Source organism: Meriones unguiculatus (assembly GCF_030254825.1).
Source record: "Meriones unguiculatus strain TT.TT164.6M chromosome 13 unlocalized genomic scaffold, Bangor_MerUng_6.1 Chr13_unordered_Scaffold_101, whole genome shotgun sequence".
Classification (NCBI taxonomy): Eukaryota; Metazoa; Chordata; class Mammalia; order Rodentia; family Muridae; genus Meriones; species Meriones unguiculatus.
Window position 1 is genome coordinate 8,992 of NW_026843583.1, and position 19,596 is coordinate 28,587.

Below are 19,596 nucleotides of genomic sequence, written 5' to 3' on the forward strand. Positions count from 1 at the left end.
CAAAGTTCTTCTCATTATTTCTTCTAAGAGATTTAGTGTGTCCAGTCCCCCAACATAGGAATGGATACATATATTGTGTTACATTTACGCAATGGAATACTATGCAGCAATTAAAAACAAAGAAATGATGAAATTTTCAGGCAATTGTTGGAAACTAGAAAAGATTATCCTAAGCTATCACAGAAGAAGAAAGACACATGTGTTTTATACTTACTTATAAGTGGATATTAGACGTATAATATAGGATAAACTTACTAAAATCGGTACACCTAAAGAAGTCAAGCAAGAAGGAGGACCATGGGTAAGATGATCAATCCTCATTCATAAAGGAAAACTGGATAGATATGGGAAGATGTTGAAAACAGGGTAAAGGACAGGATCCTACTACAAATGATCTCTTAATGTTTCTAATCATCAGGGTATCAAAGCAGATGCTGAGACTCATAGCCAAACTTTGAGGAGAGTGCAGGGAATCTTATGTAAAAAGGGGTAGGTAAGAAGACCTGGAGGGACAGGAGCTCTGCAAAGAGAGCAGCAGAACCAAAATAGCTGGACCCAGTGGTCTTTTCAGACCATTCAAGGACCATTCATGGATATAACTTAGAACTCCTGCACAGATGTATCCCATGTGGGTCTCCAAGTGGGTTGCCTCATAAGAGGAGGAGGGACTGTCTCTGACATAAATTCAGTGGCAGGCTCTTTGATCACATCCCATTGAGTGGTAGGTAACAGCTTTACCAGGCCACAGAGGAAGACAATTCAGCCAGTCCTGATGAGACCTGATAGGCTAAGGTCAGACTGATGGGAAGGAGGGACATGGGAGGACAAGAGGGAGGGAGGGTGAGATTGGAATGGGATGATGGAGGGGCTACAGCTGAGATTCAAAGTAGATAAATTGTAATAAAAGAACATATTAAAAAAAGAATTAGGGGAAGGGATCTAGTATTTCTTCCCTAGAATTAGGGACTGGCTACAATGCTGCTATTGAGGAAAACTAAAATTGACCACTTTTTTTTTCTCTGACTGAAATATTAAAAAGCAGCTTCTAGCCAAACCAGCAAGGTGTGGTAAAAAAGTGGTTCTTTGATCTGAGGTATTTTAAAATCTTATTTCCATTTCCATTGTCCATTATCCATGACTTCTAATTCTCTAAGAATGAAGTTTAATTTATTACAATGAAGAATATACCCTCCGTAGTATTCTGCTGTAGAGTTTTAGTAACTTCATCCTCCATAATGCCTATTACTCACTCTGCTTGCCTTTGCTCCAAAGCCTTTTTCTCATAACAGACTAAACCACCTGATTAGTTAGTCACACCCTGTTGCTGAGATCTGTGTATCTAAACAACTATTAGTTACAAATCAGTTATCTATGGTAGTTCCCTACAGTAAGAGGCTTTATTTTCCCTCATGTAACAAAATAAGATATGAAAACATTAACTTCTATTGTCATGCTAAACCATGAAATTTCTTCTGAAAAATCACTTGAGGAACCTGTGAAACTGATGCTTGAGACTCTATCTGCTCTCATGTTTAGCTTATAGAGTAGAATGTAATAGAATCTTCGGAGTTCAAAAATGAAATAAGTTACCTTAAAATTAATGTTTTTAATGTATTTTTATTTATTATACATTATTCACTTTGTATCACTTTGTATCCCTGCTGCAGCCCTCTCCTTCATCTCCTCAGAATCCAGCTCTCAGATTAGAATCAAATAAATACCAAATGGCTGGCAACATGGAGACACATCTTCAACACCAGCATTTTGTAGGCAAAGGCACACAGATATCCATGAGTTTATTCCACACTGTTATACTTTTGGGGTTCAGACCAATAAAGGAAACAGAAATTTTATTACAGACAAATAGTAAAACATGAATTTTAGACATAGGTTAAAAATAATGGTTTCAGTTCAGAGAGACTTTAGTACAAATAAATGAGGAACCATCATACTCTCATCATATTCTACCTGAATAATAGATTTAGAATGGTGTGGTACTGGTTTTGTCATTGTATTTAATTTATTAACATAGGTTAATTGTAATTTTAACTAAATTTTAAATGACTTCTTTCTTGAATGGGTTTTGTGCCTGATGTCAAGACAGGAGTTCTTATCTGGTCTTAACAAAATGATGTAGCACTTGGGGACAAAGATCAAACCAAGGAGAGCTTCACTGGAAGCCAAGACAGAGAAGGCTTCCATAGCCACCATGACCTTCCCCTTTGTGCTGTGGTAGACAGGGAGGAAGGTGACCCACACACAGAAGAACACCTGCATGCTGAATGACAGGAACTTGGCTTCATTGAATGTGTCAGGCAAATTTCTGGACAAGAAGGCCATGGTGTAGCTCCCAAGTGTCAAGGTGCAGAGGTATCCCAGGATACAGTGGAAGGCTACTACTTATCCTTTGTTGCACACAATGGTGATGTGGCCATGTTCAGCATGAGCATCATGATCAATGAAGGGTGGAGAGATAACCAGCCATATTCCACAGAGAACAAATTGGATCAATGTGCAGATGGGAATGATGAAGTTAGGGGCCCTTGATACCATTAACCACCTCACCAATCCTGCTGAAACAGTGACCTTGAAAGCAATAAACACTGTGATAGCTTTGGCCAATACTGTGGAGAAAGCCACAGTGAACAAGATTCCAAATGCTGTCTGCTGCATGATGCAGGTGACTGTGTTGGGCTGGCCAATGAAGAGCAAGGAACTGAGGAAACAGATGCTGAATGCCAATAGCAGGGTGTAGCTGAGAGCTCTATTATTGGCCTTGACAATGGGTGTGTCTCTATGCTTCAAAAAGACTACAAGAATCAAAACTGTGATTGCAGAGAAGCACAGTGATGTGGTGGTGAGAGCCATCCCCAAAGGATCTTCATAGGATAAAAAGCTCACAGATTTCTGGAGGCAGTGGTTCTTCTCTGAGTTTGCATAGTGACTTTCTGGACACATCACACATTGGTCCATATCTGTTCAGAAATTATGAACAGGATTATGACTCAATCCTCAGGTGTTCCCTTTCCCCCAAGTTGTTACTCAGCCTTACTTCATTAAAATGTTTCCTGATTCACCTTTCTTTATTGTTTCAGAAACAAATACTAAGTAGTATATGAATAATTTCAAAACTATACAGCCATTTTTGCCTATGGTGATATTATTCCAGAATCACAGTCCCCTCAGAGACCAGCAGTAGATGACTCAATGCAAGAGCAAGAGAGCTTTATTGCAAGAGCAATAGAACTTGGGACCCAAGTCTCACTGACACAGCAGTAGAGAAGTGGGACACTGAGCCCTGGAAGGAAAAAAAAACACAAGCAGGGGGTTTCCATGACAGCAAGCAATGGGGTTCATGCCTTGGCATTACAGGATTGGGTAAAAGTCATAGGGGTAAGGTGACCCTCTAGCTGAGGCACATAATCACAACTAGCATTCTTTTAAACTACATCTGGAATGCTGGGGAAAATTTTCCCAACCATTCCTCATTGATTGTTGCCAGGGAGATTGTCTGTGTTTTCTACCAAGTATTTATTCTGTGATATTTCCAGGAAGCTGTTGCTAGGAGAGTTAATTTTGTTTTCTGCCAACAGCAAATTCTGTGACATTTCCTGGTACCTGAGGTCAGTTCCCGGTCAACATGGCTTCTCATTTCAAAATGGAGTCACCCAAGCCAACTTAAACTCTTTATTCACTCCTTTCCTTTTGCAAAAAGAGGCCAGTCTTGGGCTCTTACAATTCATCGTCAGCCTCAAGCTGATGGTATTGGGTTTTTATTACCATTAACTGTATTGTCCCTATTCTTTGTCTAATGTGTCCTAAAAATTTCTTAAACAAGTGTGATCCAAAAGTGACTAAAAGCAGATTTTACCTTTAATCTGTTATAATTCTGGCCCACATCATGAAATTTGCAGGCAAATGGATGTAACTAGATAAAGAAACATCCTGAGTGTGATCATGTATACATATAAAGACAAATTTGGCAGGTATTACTTACAAGAGGATAATAGCATTTTGATTACTACTAACCAAACAACAGTCTACTGATCATGGGCATCAGGATCTTTTCTAAGACTGAAACTCCAACCAAGGACCATGATGGAAATAACCTAGAAACCCTGCACTGATGTAGCCCATTGCAGTTCAGTGTCCATGGGGATTCAGTAGTAAGGGAGATAGGGGCTGTCTCTGACATGAACTCAGTGGTTGACTCTTTGATCACCTACTCTTGAAGGGTGTATCTTACCAGGCTACAGAGGAAGACAATGTAGCCAGTCCAGATGAGACCTGATAGGCTAGGGTCATATATCAGTGGACTGTGGGAGGGGCACAGGGGGAGAAGAAGATGGGAGAGGACAAGGGAAGTGGTACAGCTGGGATACAAAGTGAATAAATTGTAATATATTAAAAACAAATAAAAATTAAAAAGTTGTGGAATTAGCCAGGAAATATTTGATCTGACTTAAGGACCACTCAGGAAGAAGGAGCCCATGAATGACACTTCTTGTATAACAAAGGTCAAGAGACTGGATATCCCAGAACCTAGGATAAAACAATATATAACTGAACTAAAAAAAATCAATAAAATTATTCCTAATGATATTCTGCTATATTCTTGGATGAGTGCCTTATCCAATTATCACCACAGAAGTTTCCTCTGTCAGGAGATCAGAGTGGATTCAAAGACCCACAACCAGGCATTATGTTAAGAGAGTCTAAATTGGAGGTCTATATCAAATCCCTCCTCCCAGCAGTCAGGGACTCCCACTAAGAGAGGGTGGTGGGTGGATTGTAAGAGTCAGAGGGGATGGAGGGTACCAGAAGACCAAAGCTCTCTGAATCAACTAAGCAAGATGTATATGAGCTCACAGAGACTGAAACAGCAAATTCAAGGCCTGCTCGAGTACACCAGGATCTCTGCATATATTTTACCTATTAGCCTAGTATTATTATGAGACTCCTGACTATGGGAATGAGTGTGTCTCTGACTCTTTTGCTTTCTTTTGGAACACTTTAAATTTCTAATCAAAGAACAAAAGTCTATCTCTTCTCTCCAAAACCTTTTCCTTGGCTCAGGGATTGCAGACTTCTGTGGAAAAGTTGGAAAGTTCTCTATAAGCCTGTATTTACCTGTCTCATTGGAAATTTCATTGTCTGCACAAGGAGTGCAATCAAAGCAGCAGACAGCCTTGCCTTCCCTGGCAGACTTCCTGAATCCAGGCCTACAGCTCTCACTGAACACAGATTGAGGAATCTAAGAGAAATAAAAACTATTAGCAAATGTTTGGGTTTTTATGAAAAAATTGAGTGAGTGGCATATTTCTAAGCATCATCATATGTTAATCTGGAAATGCTTACATGTACAGTGAAAGATAATAAATTTTGGTATTGCTAATTTTGGAATCTTTTGGGCTACACAACCCACATATTTAAATCTTGGTCCAAAATATGTAGCTGTTGTCACTAAAGTAGTTTTCCAGAAGATCATGGTATGACTTCAGATTCAAACTGTCTCTATACTTACTGGCTTCTACAGGAAGTTTTAATATCCAATGTGGTTGTAAATGTTGATTGACAACTCTATGGAACTTGGATTCTTCATTGACACTAGTCTTTGGGCATTTCTGTGAGAAGTTGTATGGAACCATTTACCTGAGGTGGATAAAGCCACCACAAAATGGGGGTCAATAATTCATTATCCTCCTGTCACAGACATAATGAAAAGGAGATGGAAGATGAGCAACTGGGGTTTTTGAACTTTGATTCTGGTCTGTGGGTTTGGTGTCATCACATCCTTTGTCTCATAAACAATATTTTTCCACTATGGTGGACTGTGTGCTCACAGAGTGAGCCAAAACAAACCTGCTCTCCCTAAAGTTGCTTTTGTTTACTGTTTATTTAAAGCAGCAAAGCAAGCACACATACACACACCCATCATGCTAATCTATCTTTTTCAGAGGCTAACAATAAAAAATGTCACTTTACCACTCACTGAAATTTCTTAGAATCGGTTACAAAATAAACCTCTCAGTGTTTTGAGGCAATGACAGAAACCTAACAGGCAATATTCGTAAGAAATATGTGGGCATTTATAAGATTTAAAATAAAAATTTCCATTGAATAGAGTGAGGAAATGAGAAAACAGTCCTCATTGGCTGTTTAATTGGCTACTGGGTTGCTGAATATTGATTGATACTGAATAAGTGTCAAATGATCATTGCATCCTGAAAACTACTTTCGTTTGTTGTTTTTTGTTTTAGAGGTCAAAGTGAGTTAAGTCATGACTCACCTTTGTAAATGTTGCAGGCCACTGAATAATCTGCTCAGATAAAGACAACCGTTGACCAAGGGGAGCATCTGAAGAAAAGGTTCCTATTTTCACCTTTAATCCAAGACCCTTTGGAAAATTCCAAAAATTGAGAATGTCATAGTCTGAATCTAAGTGTTTTCTCCCATCAATTACCATGCGACCTCTCACAGGATTTTTCAGTAGGGTGTTCTTTAGGAAAGGTAGGAGCTAAAACAGATGTATAAACATATCTTGAAGTAATCTAAGATAATAAAAACATTTTTAAAAAAATAGTGCAAAGCTACTCAGTGTTATTACCCCATCATAAAAAGCATCTTTTCTTTTAATAATTTAGTTTTTATTTATTACAATTTATTCACATCTGTATCCCCCATCCCTTGTTCAAAGAAATCCCTCCTGTGTCCCTCTTCATTGCCCCTATCCTTCCTACAGTCCACTGATAGGGGAGGTCCTTTTCCCCTTCCATCTGACCCTAGCCTATCAGGTCTCATCAGGACTGGTTGCATTGTATTCCTCTGTGGACTGGTAAGGCTTTGCACCCTCAGATGCAGGTGATTAATGAGCCAGTCACTGAGTTCCTGTCAAAGACAGCTCCTGTTCCCCTTACTGGGTTACCCACTTGGACAGTGAGCTTCCCTGGGCTACATCTGTGCAGAAGTTCTAGTTTATCTCCATGAATGGCCCTTGGTTGGAGTATCAGGCTCAGAAAAGACCCCTGTGCCCAGATATTTTGGTTCTGTTGCTCTCCTTGTGGAGCTTCTGCTCCCTCAAGGTCTTTCTATCTCCCCCTTCTTTCATAAGATTCCCTGCACACTTTGCCCAAAGTTTGGTTATGAGTCTCAGCATCTGCTGGGTAGCTGGGTAGATTCTTTCAGAGGACCTCCGTGGTAGGCTCCTGTCCTGTTCCCTGTTTTCTCCTTCTAATGTCTATCCCATTTGCCTTTCTTAATGAGGACTAATATTCTTACCCAGGGTCTTACTTCTTAGTTTCTTTAGGAGTACAGATTTTAGTATGATTATCATATACTATATGTCTAATATCCAATTATAAGTGAGTATATACCATGTGTGTTTTTTTTTTTGCTTCTGGGATACCTCACTCAGCACGGCAGGATACAGACTGAGAAGAGATCTTCACCAACCCTATATCTGACAAAGGATTCATATCCAGAATGTATAAAGAACTTAAGAAGTTAAACACCCACAAACAAGCTAATCTAATTTAAAAAATGGTGTACAGAACTAAACAGAGAATTCTCAATAGAGGAATATCTAATGGCAGATAAACACTTAAAAATGCTCAATGTCCTTAGTCATCAGGGAAATACAAATCACAATGACCCTGCGATTTCACCTTACACCCATCAGAATGCATAAGAGCAAAAACTCAAATGACAACACATGCTAGAAAGGATGTGGAGAAAGGGGAACCCTCCTCCCTTGATGGTGGGAATGTAAACTTGTACAACCACTTTGGAAATCAATCTGGTGCTTTCTCGGACAATTAGGAATAGTGCTACCTCAAGATCCAGCTCTACACTCTTAGACATATATCCAAAATATTCTCAAGTATACAACCAGGACATTTGCTCAGAATTTTGATAACAGCTTTATTCATAATAGCCAGAATCTGGAAACAACCCAGATGTCCCTCAGTTGAGGAACACATACAGAAATTGTGGTACATTTACACAGTGGAATGCTACTCAGCAATTAAAACAAGGCAATCATTAAATTTGCAGGCAATGGTGGGAACAAGAATTAAAAGCGTCTTAAATGAGGCATCAGGTTGGCTTGGATTGAAGTGCAATGAATTTTGAAAACCACCTTCTCCTCAAGATAAATCCTTGAACTAAGCACAGCTAAGTCAGCAAGACAACAAATAATGTGGCTTCAGCTGATTCAAATTGCTTTGGAAAGATAGCCAAAACTATGATCTTTTGGAATATATTTAATGCTCCCATCCTTAAAATAATGGCCCTGGTATGGAAAGTACACTTTAAAGTGATCGTTAACTTCATAACCCTGTGGTAGTCCTCAGAAGCATTTCAACCCTTAAGACTCTACTGTTTCTTCCCCTTCTCTGGGTAACAAATCCTTGCTTATTGACAATATGTTCTAAAATCTATGATACCTAATTTGAATGCCTTATGAAATAATAAAACAACACATTGCTGATATTACAACACACAAGAAAGGATATTACCTGCCAGGGGAAGAATTCCTTTTCTTCTTCATTAGTATATGGTTGTGTCTCTATTTGCTGAAGATTCATCTCATGGAGACTGAAGGCCACAGCATAGACAGCATTGTATATATTGCAGCTCTCTTCACTTATGACAGGGTCAAAAAGGTGTCTGGGCAGTAAGTCCAAAGAAGCATTGGGTTGGCAGTTTTCCAAAAGTTGACAATCAGACTCAGAAAATGAGCACTTGAAAAACAGAAACCAAAACTTAGGAAGATAAGTGTCTTCTGAGTATTTGTAGGGATTAACTGTTTGAACAAAATTTGTAAAGTCAACCATCTCTTCATGGTGGTGTGAAAAAATGAGGCTCCCATGGAATGACTCTAACATGAAATAATCAAAATTGTAACTAACATCCCATTGAGAGTTTAGGATCCAGACTTTCCATGTCACTAACAATTCCCCAATAAGTCTCATTAAACCTTGCAAAGAAACAAAGTTCCCATAAATAACTACCACATTAGTTGATGATTCTTGAGTCTTTATCAGATCTTTCCATAATGCACTGGAATATACATTCCAGGTACGAGGGATCATTTCCAAAAAGCCTAAGCAGATGTTGTTACTCTCCATATCTTCTTGCAAGTCTGACAGAATCTGGATCCCTCTGTGGTCATCTGGGAGGATCAGACCAACCCTGGACCAGCTGAAATGAAGCATCAAAGAAACTATGGCAGTTGACAGATATGTGTCCTTGGGGGCCATCTGATAGAGAGAATTAAACTGACCTTGGTCATTTAAGGTAGAATCAAAAGGCCCAAATGTGAGCTTTAAGAAAAGAAGATTGAAAACAAGAAGGACAACACTGGCATCAAATAGAATATAAGGACTGAATCAACAAATGCAAACAGTCAAGATGAATATAGTTTTCTCATATATTAAAAGGCAAACCCAATAGACACTTTTCTAAAAAAATTATTACTGACAGGTCTCCAGTTTCAGTAATGTAGTTTGTTTCACCCTCTTCTCCTTCCTTTCTATTTTAAGTAATGGAACTGTGGATATATCATCAAGTTCCTTCATACTTTTCTTCATAGATGGTTTATCCAAGTGTTTATTTTACATTTTCAGAAATACAGTAATGTCAAAAAAGAACACTTAACTCCTAGTTTCAACATCCCAATTCTCACCTGAGGTATTTTGTAAAGTTGTAGCAGTTTCCCAAGTTGGAAAGATATTTTCCATGATGTTCCTGTAAGTGCAGCAGGTGACATTCTCCTCAGTCCACAGTTGTAATTAGCTAGTGGTTGTCTCAACATTGTGAGCCAAACAAAAGGAACTATAAGGATACTTGTTTCATAAGGTGCAACATTATAGTGATCAAAGCCAAGAGTTGTGTTGGGTAGAAGATTAGGGTTTCGGTTGATTTCCTCAATGGCAAATACCAGGGACAGAACAAACTGGTAGTTCTTAAACTTATATCTAAAAAGGATTAAAGGTTAAAAAAAAACATACTTGTAGAAGACATAGACCATAAAACTTCCTATAGTTCAAATGCCAATGTTTCTATAAAATCAGTATTTTAATATACTCTCAGCAATGACTGGAATTACAATTGCTCTCTTAAGTAGGTAAGATTAGGTAAAATCCTACAGTATTAACCTTCCTTAGTTATGGTCTCAGGAAATTTAATTTATTATTATTTTGCTTTAGTTATATTGTATGTGTGCAAAAATAAATTGTCCATGAAAAAAACACTGGGTTCAGAGCAAACATCAGAACTTTTGATGTCTGGACCTTGGCCCTTCTGCCTCAACAATTAAGAAATGTTATTATAGCTTGATCCAGTTTTTTTGTGACAATAACTTATTTAGAGTATAACACAAAGTTATTTCAAATCAAATATTGCCATAGTTGTCATTTCTAAGATATTTTCTGAGTATCTTGGCCTGGAATACACCATGTAATGCCCTTGAGCTCATGGAAAACATCTTGTCTCTGCCTTCAGTTGCTGGAATTAATTAATGTGAATCCATATTTAAATTTATTTTAACTTTTTGTGTATTGATGAACTGTGTGCATTATTAGTGTGGATGTGAGTCTTTCTGCATGTACAGGTTCATGAGTGTCAATAAGTATGACTGCAAGGGAGAAAGGACATCCAGGTTCAGTTCACATTATTCACAGCTGTCCACATTATTTCACAGTGACTCTTAGTCATTTGTTCAATTATTCACTAACTGACTGACTTATTTGATTGACTGAAACAGTCTAACCATGTAGCACTGACTGACCTATAACACAATCGGGCCTTGAAATCACTAAGATTCTTTCTTCCTCTCCTTATCCAGTGCTGTGAAGAGTACTACACTAAATGACTCCACATTTTCTTTATTGTTTTCAGCACATAAGACTGGTACTGTGGCCAGAACACTTCTCCTGGGTTCTACCTGCCATATGATCACTGGATTGTAACACTATTTTTATGCTTCAGTGGAAATGTGAGCTCAGATCCTCACACTTTCACCTGGAGCACTTTATCTTATTAGACAGTAATAATGTCTAATAATAACATGGTGAGGAAAGATTTCAGTCTTCATGATGCCAAAAGTCCCAAACACTAAGAATTGCATTTCAACTTAGTGTGACCCACGCAATCGTCTCGCCAGCAAGAACGCACGCGGACACAAGGATTCTACTGCAGTAACATTTATTACGATGAATAGAGGAAGACGATAACCTCCAGAATGGTGCTGCTTAAATACACCCTATGGCGGCGTGTACTCCACTGGTTGGCTGTTTGCCCATTGCTCTGTGTGACACCCCGGACTGGGCAGTAACGCCCCCGGGCTGGACAGTGGCTTGGGGCGCTTTTGCAACTTGCAGACGTGGTCTATTGTTTGTTCATTAGGGCCAGGGCCGGATGTCGGTGCCATCTCATAATGGCACTTGCACTCTCTCTGCTCTCCACATCTCCCCCTTTTTGTTTTAATGAATGAAAACTGCCTCAAAGCCTTGTAAGCACGGCACAAGAAAGCCCTAAGCTTGATCAAGCAAACTCCTTCTTTGGGGAGTAAGCGATCAAGAGCTTTAGATTACTCCCTTACCCCACCAGGTGCAATGGAGACAAGTCCTCTGGGTGCAGGGGCTAAGGGAGAAGATTAAAAATGGAGGTGACACCCATTCCCGTGCAATGGAATAAAATTCCAGGGAGTGCAAGGGCTGTCATTCTCCTATCTTGGTACCGCAGCCGCTTAGGCAAAGGCAACATTGTGACTTGGATCACTCATCGACTCAGTGCAATGGGTAAAACCCCTGAGGTGCATCGACTGAGTGTCACAGTCTGTTTTAATTTTTTAACATGGATAACCAAATTTTGGGAGATGATCCCTGCTCCAAGGCCACAAGTGCTTGCGCGATCACGACCTTGTCATATTGTTGTTGGCTTGCAGACCAACCAGAGTAAGAACACTAAGCCACAACATAGGGCTGCACCAAACATTCCAACGCCCACCCATTCCTTAAAATAAGAAAAGGCGGAAGAAGCCCAGGATAATAAGCCATCTGTGAGCGATAAATCCACCGGAGTAGAATTAATGGTCACCACCGCCGCCCTTAGCTCTTCAAGCGTTTCTTCAAATCCTTCTGACTAGTTTCCTGCAAGATATAAGGACAATTTCCTGGACAAATTAGCGGCTCGGGTAAAATTTTCATATTGTACACTGGTAATACAGAGTGCTCCTATTTTTCTCTCACATCCTAATTGAGCCAATTGAAATAAAATATCTATTCTTTCTTCCATAAGATCCAGACGCTGGTTAAGAATCATCAATCCACCTTTTAATTGTGCGCTAGCAGATACATGAAGGTTCATGGCTTCAGCCACACCTGCTGACAATTCATTTACTGTTGTGCTTGTTTGGACTGAATTTGCCATTGCCAAGCCGGCTGCAGTGGCAGTAGCTGCATTGACAGCGATGGCAGTAACAAAGGCTGCGGTGATGCCAAAATCTCTCTTCTGTCTAAACAGGGAGAGGGTGGATGGAGTCTCCACAGGGATTGGGATCCACTGCAGGACTCTAACAACCAGGGCACGAGTGTAACGCCTGGCATTCCAACATTGCGACATCCAGCATGTCTCATTGGTACAATTTCTAAAAGAATTATTGGACAAAACAAATAAAAAAGGAGGATAAACACAGACAGGACTAGGTGGAAAAGTTGTCTGATTTGTAATGGTTCTATTCCAATGGGTAATCTGCCTTGTCACATTTACCATTTCCATAACCTTTTTTTTAACGCAGTACCATTTATGGCGCCCATGACAATTGATTTCCCTACAGTACCACCACTAATGAATCCCAGAGGATTGAGGTCCGTACAACTACCATTTATCCCACAAAGTATCCATTTATAAAAAGGGGCCATATCTCGATGTTGTATAAAGAGCCCCTTTTTCATTACCATACTTTTTGTAGGATCCATCAACATATTTGGGGAAAAGGAAAAGGTTTTATTTTTGTCAGCCCAGAGAGTAAAGCGCTACTGACAGTCGGACCATGGAGGGATGGTCTCATCTTCCTCCCATGTACATGAAGGGGCCACCCTAGGTTGAAGAGGTCTATCTTTATCTAAAAAATTTGGTCCTAAAAAGGAACCGTTTATCCAGGTGACCTTATGCGAAAAGGTATAATAGATATCGATGACGTCTTTACTATCCCTTTCCTTTTGGGACATAACTTCCCAATCCCAATCCTTATAGCCAAATGACCCAAGAATCCTTTTGGTAAGCCGAACACAATCTCCTACGGAATCCTCGATTTGAAAGCAAAGCCAGCTTCTGGAAAGTCATGGCTTTCCCCTAATGATGCCTCAGTCTCATCATAAGGAAAATAAGGCAGGCCTAAATCTTTATTGGATGAGAAGAATTTTGGGAAAGCCAATGAATTATGTCTGACTGGCATAGGCTTCGGGAATGCAGACAAAATGGCCCAATGTTGTACCCCCACAATACTAGGAACCCGATTTAGAAGGATCCAAGCAAGAACTGGAATTAGTTGCAGGTATATTCGTTGGAGGATCATCTTCAGCTGCCGCGAGCTTTCGCGTGAGGCGCTCCGGTACCCAGAATGGATTGTTTTCTTCCTGTGGGAAAACACAGACAGCTCCCCTGGATCTTATTAAAATAGGATCCGGGCCTTTCCACTGACCAGTCAAGACATCCTTCCATTTGACCATTTCCTTAGGCCTATCAGGCTCTAAGCAGTGGCGATCAGCCGAGTGGCCCTGACTGTCCAAATTTAAAAAATTGAGAGTAAAGAGTGCCAAGGAAACAGTCACTCGTGGCACTGAGGGCAGAGCCTCCTCAACTCCCCCTTTTTATTTTATTAAGTAGGATTTTAGAGTGCGATGAGCACGTTCAATAATACCTTGTCCCTGAGGGTTATATGGGAGACCCGTTAGGCGGGTCACTCCCATTTGATCACAAAACTGTCCAAATTTTTGAGAAGTATAGGCTGGCCCATTATCAGTTTTTAGAATTTTGGGCTTTCCCCAGGCACTCCATGCCTCCAAGCAATGTTGAATAACATGGGCTGCCTTTTCTCCAGTCAGGGGAGAAGCAAACATAACTCCAGAGCAAGTATCAATGGAAACATGTAAATATTGTAGTTTGCCAAACGATTAAATGTGAGTAACATCCATTTGCCACATCTGTAGAGGACGGATTCCTCTGGGATTAATCCCAACATGAGGCACAGGTAAAAACTGACAGCAATTTTGACATTGGGTAACAATATCTCTAGCTTCCTTTCTAGTTATGTCAAATCGATGACGCAATGTCTCCGCTGTAACATGAATTTTTTTATGAAACTCCTTAGCCAATTCTAAATTTGAAAGGAGGGCAAATGCAATCATCTTTGTGGCTCGATCTGCCAGGTCATTTCCATGGGACATGGGCCCTGGTAGACCGGAATGAGCCCTAATATGTGTAATAAAAACAGGGGATCTTCTGGTAATTAAGGCAAACTGAATCCTTTGAAAACTTTTTGCAAGCTTGCTAGATGCTTTAATCAATCCAGCAGCCTCTAAGATTTTGGTTGCATTTACCACATAACTAGAATCAGAAACAATATTTAAAGGACCTGGAAATTTTTCCAAAACTTTTAGCACTACTAAACATTCCACAATTTGAGGCGAGGTCTCATGATATTGCTTAGAAACAACTTTATTATTAACCACATAAGCTCCCACTCCTGTTTTTGACCCATCTGTATAAATCACCAGTCCATCCCGAAGTGGTTCCTGGGACGTTACATGCGGGAAGACTACCTCGTGAGTTAAAGCAAATTACAAAATAGGGTGTCGAAGGTAATGATTATCAATTAAACCACTAAAGGAGGTAACTAGCACCGCCCAAGTATCAGAGGTAGCAGTCAATACCTGAACTTGGTGAGCTGTATAAGGCACTATTAAGAACTTTGGCTCCTTCCCAAAGTAATGGCTGTTTTTAACCCACGAAGTGCAAGTTGAGCAACTGCATCCGGATACCATTCAATAATTTTTGCAGGAGAAGCATTGGGATGAACCCACACTAAGGGTCCATCTTTCCATAATACAGCAGTTGGTAAATGTTTAGTTTTAATGACACACAGGTCAAAGGTCTTAGTTTCATCTACACGTTTTAATTGGGCATCTTGTAAAGCGTTTTCTACCACTCGCAGGGCGTGGCTTGCCGCCGGTGTTAAGGCTCTGGGTGAAGAAATATGAGCAACCCCTTCCAAAATATCAAATAGGGGTTTTAATTCAGCAGAAGGAATCTTTAAAAATGGCCTAAGCCAATATATATCACCTAATAATTTTTGAAAATCATTTAAGGTATGCAAATGATCCCTGCGAATTTCTATTTTCTGAGGAACTATTCGTTCCGGATAAATAACAGTCCCTAGAAAGGAACCTACTTCTGAAATTTGGATGTTTTCAGTGGCAATATGCAATCCCCATTGTTGCAGAGTTTTTTGCAACAAAGGATACACATCTTGCAAGATGGCTAACTCCTCATGGCACAAGAGAATATCATCCATATAATGAATCAGCAACAAGGAAGGAAATTGCTGTCTAACTGGTTCAAGAGCCATCTGCACATACAATTGATACATGGTGGGGCTATTAGCCATGCCTTGAGGTAAAACCATCCATTGATATCTTTTGTCTGGTTCATGGTGATTAACAGCAGGTAGGGTAAAGGCAAATCTCTCTCTCCTGGGCACAATGGAATGGAGAAAAAACAATCCTTGATGTCTATTATTATAATTCTCCATTGCTTAGGCAGGGCTGAAAGCAGAAGCAAGCCTCGTTGCATTGTTCCAAATAATCGCATCTGTGCATTAATAGCCCTCAAATCATGGAGAAGCCTCCATTTTCCTGATTTCTTTTTTATAACAAAAATGAGTGTATTCCAGGGGGAAGTAGATGGTTCCAAATGACCAAGCTGTACCTGTTCTTTAACCAGCCTTGTAGCGGCTTCCACCTTATCAGAGGAAAGGGGCCATTGAGGAACCCATACGGCTTCCTCTGTGAGCCAAGATATGGGCATGGAACCCTCAATGGCAGTTAATGAAAACCCAGGCCTTGTTTCCCTGTATTATTTTCCTGTGAAATCGGGTGTAATCTCCCTTGTTCCTGTTTACCAAGGCCTTTTCCTTCCTTATAACCCATCCTTTTTATTATATCAACCGCTTGTTGAGAGTACTCATTGGTCAATGTTAATCCTAAATCCTGCAAAATATCTCTTCCCCAGAGATTGACAGGGAGAGGAAGAACATATGGTATGAAACTTCCTGTTTGACCTTCCGGTGCTTGCCACCTCAAAGAACATGAACTAACTGCAGAGCTGGCCTCATATCCCAACCCTTGTAAGGAGTGGGATGATTGTGTAACAGGCCATGCCTTAGGCCACCAGGTGGAAGAAATAATGCTTTCATCAGCCCCTGTGTCCAAAATACCAGTAAAACTTTTTCCTTCTATTTGTATTTGTAAGGTAGGTCTAGTCTTAAGATCAACTACCAAATGAGCAAAATCTGTTCCTATGGAACTGAGTCCTTTTGTGCCCCTTGGTGTTCCGGTAGATGGAAAACAGTCATGAAGGCTAGGGAGGACGACTAATTGAGCAATCCTATCTCCAGGAGAAATAAAAAATAAGCCTTGGGGGCAGGAACAAAGCACCTGGAGCTGTCTCGTAAAATCCTGATCTAAAATTCCAGGATGGACCATAAGTCCAACACTTCCTTCAGGCAGGGGGCCTTCAAACTCCACTGGGACAGGTCGCACCCCCATGTGTGGCATTAATAAGAATTGGGAGGTGGAATGGAGGTCCAGGCCTGCTGATCCTCTTGTTGCTCTACAGCTGGATAAACCCTCCTGTTGTCTGCCTGTGTCCCATTTTTTGGGGGGCCCTGAGACTTGGGGCCCTGAAACCCATTTTTTGGAATATTCTCATTCCTCTCATTGGGGGGGTTCATGCTGGATAAGTTTTCCCTGAATATCTCTAACTGAACGGCATTCATTAGCCCAGTGATTGCCTTTTTTACACTTAGGGCAAAGTCCAGGAACTTTCTTTTGCACAGACACACGGCAGTCTCTTTTTAAATGACCCATTTTGCCACAATTAAAACAAAGTTTATTGTTTCCAGAACTTGGGCGGTTATTGCTTTGTAATATGGCTGCCGCCAGGCCAGCATTAGTAAGCGGGCCTCCGAGTCCTCGGCAAACTTTTATCCAATCTGTTAGTCCTTTGTTCCTTCTGGGGGTAATGACTGCCTTGCATTCTGGTGAGGCATTCTCATACACCAGTTGCTCTATCATTGGTCGGACCCTTTCCAGGTCTCCAAATATTTTGCCTGCTGCATCTGTCATTCTGGCCACAAATTCTGGGAATGACTCCTGAGGACCCTGGGTAATTTTTGTTAAATGGCCCTTGGTCCCACCCTTCTTTGAAAGGGCCTTCCATGCTTTAATTGCAGCAGCAGATATTTGGCCGTATGCTCCCCAATCATAATCTGTCTGTTGCTGAACATGTGGACCTTGTCCTATTAGTAGCTCAAATGTCCAGCGTCGTTGATTGTCTTCTGCATTGGCATTAGCCCTAGCTTGGGATTGACAGGCATCATGCCATAGGGCTTTCCATTCCAAATACACTCCCATATTTGGGAGGGCAGCTTTCAGTACAGTCTGCCAATCATTTTGGGTCATTGCTGTAGAGCCTAGCCTCTCAAGCTGCATAATTGTGAAATTAGCATTCACCCCGTACTTATTAACTGACTCTGCCAGTTCCTTGACTAGAGCGTAATCTACAGGTACGTGGACACGGCCTCCCTCCACATCTTCAAATACTGGAAAAGTCTGAAAAGATTTGTGTCTATCTTTTGTTGAAAAGAAGGAATCAGGACAGTGCCTCCCGGTGTAGGGTGGAGGAGCACTAGAGACAACGGGAGCAGCCGACTGAGAAAGTGCGCCCTTCCTGTTCCTCATACTACTTTGCTTCTGATACAACAGTAATGGCCGCTCATCTGGATGGTATCGTTTTTCCTCATAGCGGGCTGCTTCCCCCTCCAAGTCCTCTTCCTCAGAGGGATTTAGCTGCTCAGATTCAGAGCTTTCAAGCCCCAAAGCCTCCAATTCTTTTACTGGATAAAGAGGCTTTTCTTTTGGGTTTTTCCTTCCCTTGTCACCTTTCTCCCCCAGGGCGTCTTTTCCCTTACCTCTCGCTTCTGTGGCTTTAACATCCGCAGAAGGGCCTTTTTTCTTAGAGAGGTCTCTATTTCTATCCATTAGGGCCCCTAATCTTTTATCACGTTCTGTTTCTGACATGCCGTCTTGTATCTCCTCTAACACTCCCTTAGTGCCTACTCTTAGCCTTTTGTTAATCTCTTCCCTTCCGAGGCCGTCCTCAAGCTTGTACGAAACCAAAAGAAAGAGGGCTAGGGCAACGATCACAACAGGGAAGGCAATAAGGGCTTCTGCTAGCTGAAAAGAAAAATGAGATAAATCAAGATCAAACATGCCTCTCAGAACTAATCTCGATGCTGCAGTTCTGAATCCTCCCCACAAACGGGGGCTCTCCTCGGCACCGGCAGTGGCAGGCTCCCTGCTTCCCGGGTGGTTCGATCCCTGGTTTCGGCACCAGATGTTGTGATCGTCTCACCAGCAAGAAAGCACACGGACAAACGGATCCTTCTGCAACAGGCTTTATTACAGTCAAGCGATGAAAGGAGGAGAGACCTAGCCCTGAAGTGGCGCTGTTTATATAAGCCCTGGTCGCACCTAAGTGATGTGTCATACCCTGATTGGCTGTTCACTCTTCACCCCGTCTGACGGCCCGGGCTTGGGCAGTGGCTTGGCACGCTTTCGCAACCCGCATATGCGCCCTGGAGATTCTTTACAGTTCTGAGGGCAGATGTCAGCGCCACTAAATGGCGTCTGAGTCTCAGCTCTCCACACCTCATATTTTCATGGCTACAAATATCCTGAGCCTTATATCTAATTTTATGTCTCATTTATTCCCTTGAGCTCCAGTCAGATACATCTGCCAAGACGTTTGCAATTGAGTCTTCCACAACCATTGAATATAGCCTGTTTGAAAAGTTGTTTTTTTCTACTGATGGTAGGAACTTGAGGATTTCTAATCTTTTATCTTTTTCTTGGTGTCTCCACTGCATTCCCTTAGTTGGGTCTTGGTAACTTATCTCTGGAGTTCCCAAGGTGGTTGGTGATTGCCTTCCAGGTGATCTCTCTTTATAACTCTTAACAGTGTATTTCTCAGACAGAGCTGACTTGGATCTGTCTCTTCCTTAAAATCATTTGGAACAGATGCTTTGGGGCTAAAATATGAAACTTTTTACCAGAGTCATTTATGATGTGACCATCCTTTGTAATTTTTCATTCTCATCTGTTTGTATCTATGATTTCTCATCCTTCTTTCCCTTTGATGTTTAACATTATATGTATTTTGCATATAGTAAAATTGAACCCTTTTTTGTATAGAGTTCTGTGAATTTTTACAAATATGTGCAGTCTTAACCACTATACCTAGTGTACAAAATAT

General features: G+C 40.9%; 1 protein-coding gene across 1 annotated transcript; it reads right to left on the bottom strand.

Annotated features, from left to right (window-relative positions):
- Window positions 1-2,049: 2,049 nt before the first annotated feature.
- LOC132650569 (vomeronasal type-2 receptor 116-like) lies at window positions 2,050-9,979 on the bottom strand (the record flags this gene model as incomplete). Its single annotated transcript, XM_060375922.1, is given in 5 exon segments — window positions 2,050-2,975; window positions 5,131-5,254; window positions 6,290-6,517; window positions 8,517-9,323; window positions 9,686-9,979. Coding segments are annotated over 5 exon segments (2,379 nt in total), but the record flags the coding sequence as incomplete, so codon positions are not given.
- Between the last annotated feature and the right edge of the window lie 9,617 nt (window positions 9,980-19,596).